This window comes from Olea europaea, unplaced genomic scaffold (genome assembly GCF_002742605.1).
Source record: "Olea europaea var. sylvestris unplaced genomic scaffold, O_europaea_v1 scaffold38820, whole genome shotgun sequence".
Classification (NCBI taxonomy): domain Eukaryota; kingdom Viridiplantae; phylum Streptophyta; class Magnoliopsida; order Lamiales; family Oleaceae; genus Olea; species Olea europaea.
The window spans coordinates 1-1,088 of record NW_019258301.1 but is presented as its reverse complement, the minus strand read 5'-3'; the positions used below and the strand labels follow the sequence as shown (position 1 = coordinate 1,088).

Here is a 1,088-nt window from a genome sequence, read left to right as displayed (position 1 = left end):
TTCTATTCACGCGACATGAAATTACACATTGCTAAGCCTAAATAAGAGAGGAAATACACAATTTCGGACTTTCAGAATTGCATCAAACATCCCAAGGCTTAGACTGTGTTTTTACCATAAGATATTTTTCTCACTTGATGCCCCACCCGCCTTGTCCATCTGTGGTTCTAAGGCAGTGTGCACTTCTGATTTTAGTTAAAAGCAGATGTAACCGAGGGTTCAGCAAAACTAGCTGATGCTATCAGTGATGATTCTGAGGCGGTAGTATGTGCAACAGGTTTTCGACCTTCATGGGATTTATTTGCTCCATGGAAGGTTAGTAAATCATATTTTGGTTTCTTATCATCTGAATACAATAGTTTGGCCGGAATCTCGGGAATTGCCTTTATTTCTATTTACCAGATTTAATAGTAAAACATCAGATAATGACTTTGGTAACAATATTCCTAGGTAGCAACTGCGTTTTGTTTGTTTGGCTGAAGTTTTTATCTGTTGTTCTGTGGCAAATTTTTATTTTATCTTGCAAATCTCTGGCATCGATCATTGCTTTAATTAAAGCTTTGCATTCTTTTTAATCTTGTGTGTATCAAGAAAAAGATACAAGCAACTACGTCAAGAACTTCTATTGCTTGCTAATTATAATTTATGTTTGAAAATTGTACTTGGAATCATTTTACATCTACAAAATGGTAGTTAGTCTATTTTATGTTTTATGGGTATATTCTTGAATCATTGAGTGAACAATGTTTAATTAGTTCTGGGTATTGTGATCTCATGCAGGTTGATAACTTTGGCACTGTAAACTTGGTTGATGCCTGTCGCAAACGTGGTGTTAATAGATTTATTCTTATCAGTTCTATCTTAGTCAATGGAGCTGCAATGGGGCAGCTTTTAAACCCGGCTTACATATTTCTTAACATCTTTGGACTCACTTTAGTTGCGAAGCTTCAAGCCGAGCAATATATCCGGAAATCTGGTATCAATTACACAATTATTAGGCCTGGGGGATTAAGAAATGATCCGCCGAAAGGAAATATAGTCATGGAACCAGAGGTAACAAATTCAACCACTAGCAATGAGTTTCAATT

General features: G+C 36.0%; 1 protein-coding gene across 1 annotated transcript; it reads left to right on the top strand.

The window, feature by feature from the left end:
• Window positions 1-195: 195 nt before the first annotated feature.
• Window positions 196-1,083, top strand: LOC111387066 (uncharacterized protein At2g34460, chloroplastic-like; the record flags this gene model as incomplete). Its single annotated transcript, XM_023011584.1, has 2 exons — window positions 196-315; window positions 781-1,083. Coding segments are annotated over 2 exons (423 nt in total), but the record flags the coding sequence as incomplete, so codon positions are not given.
• Between the last annotated feature and the right edge of the window lie 5 nt (window positions 1,084-1,088).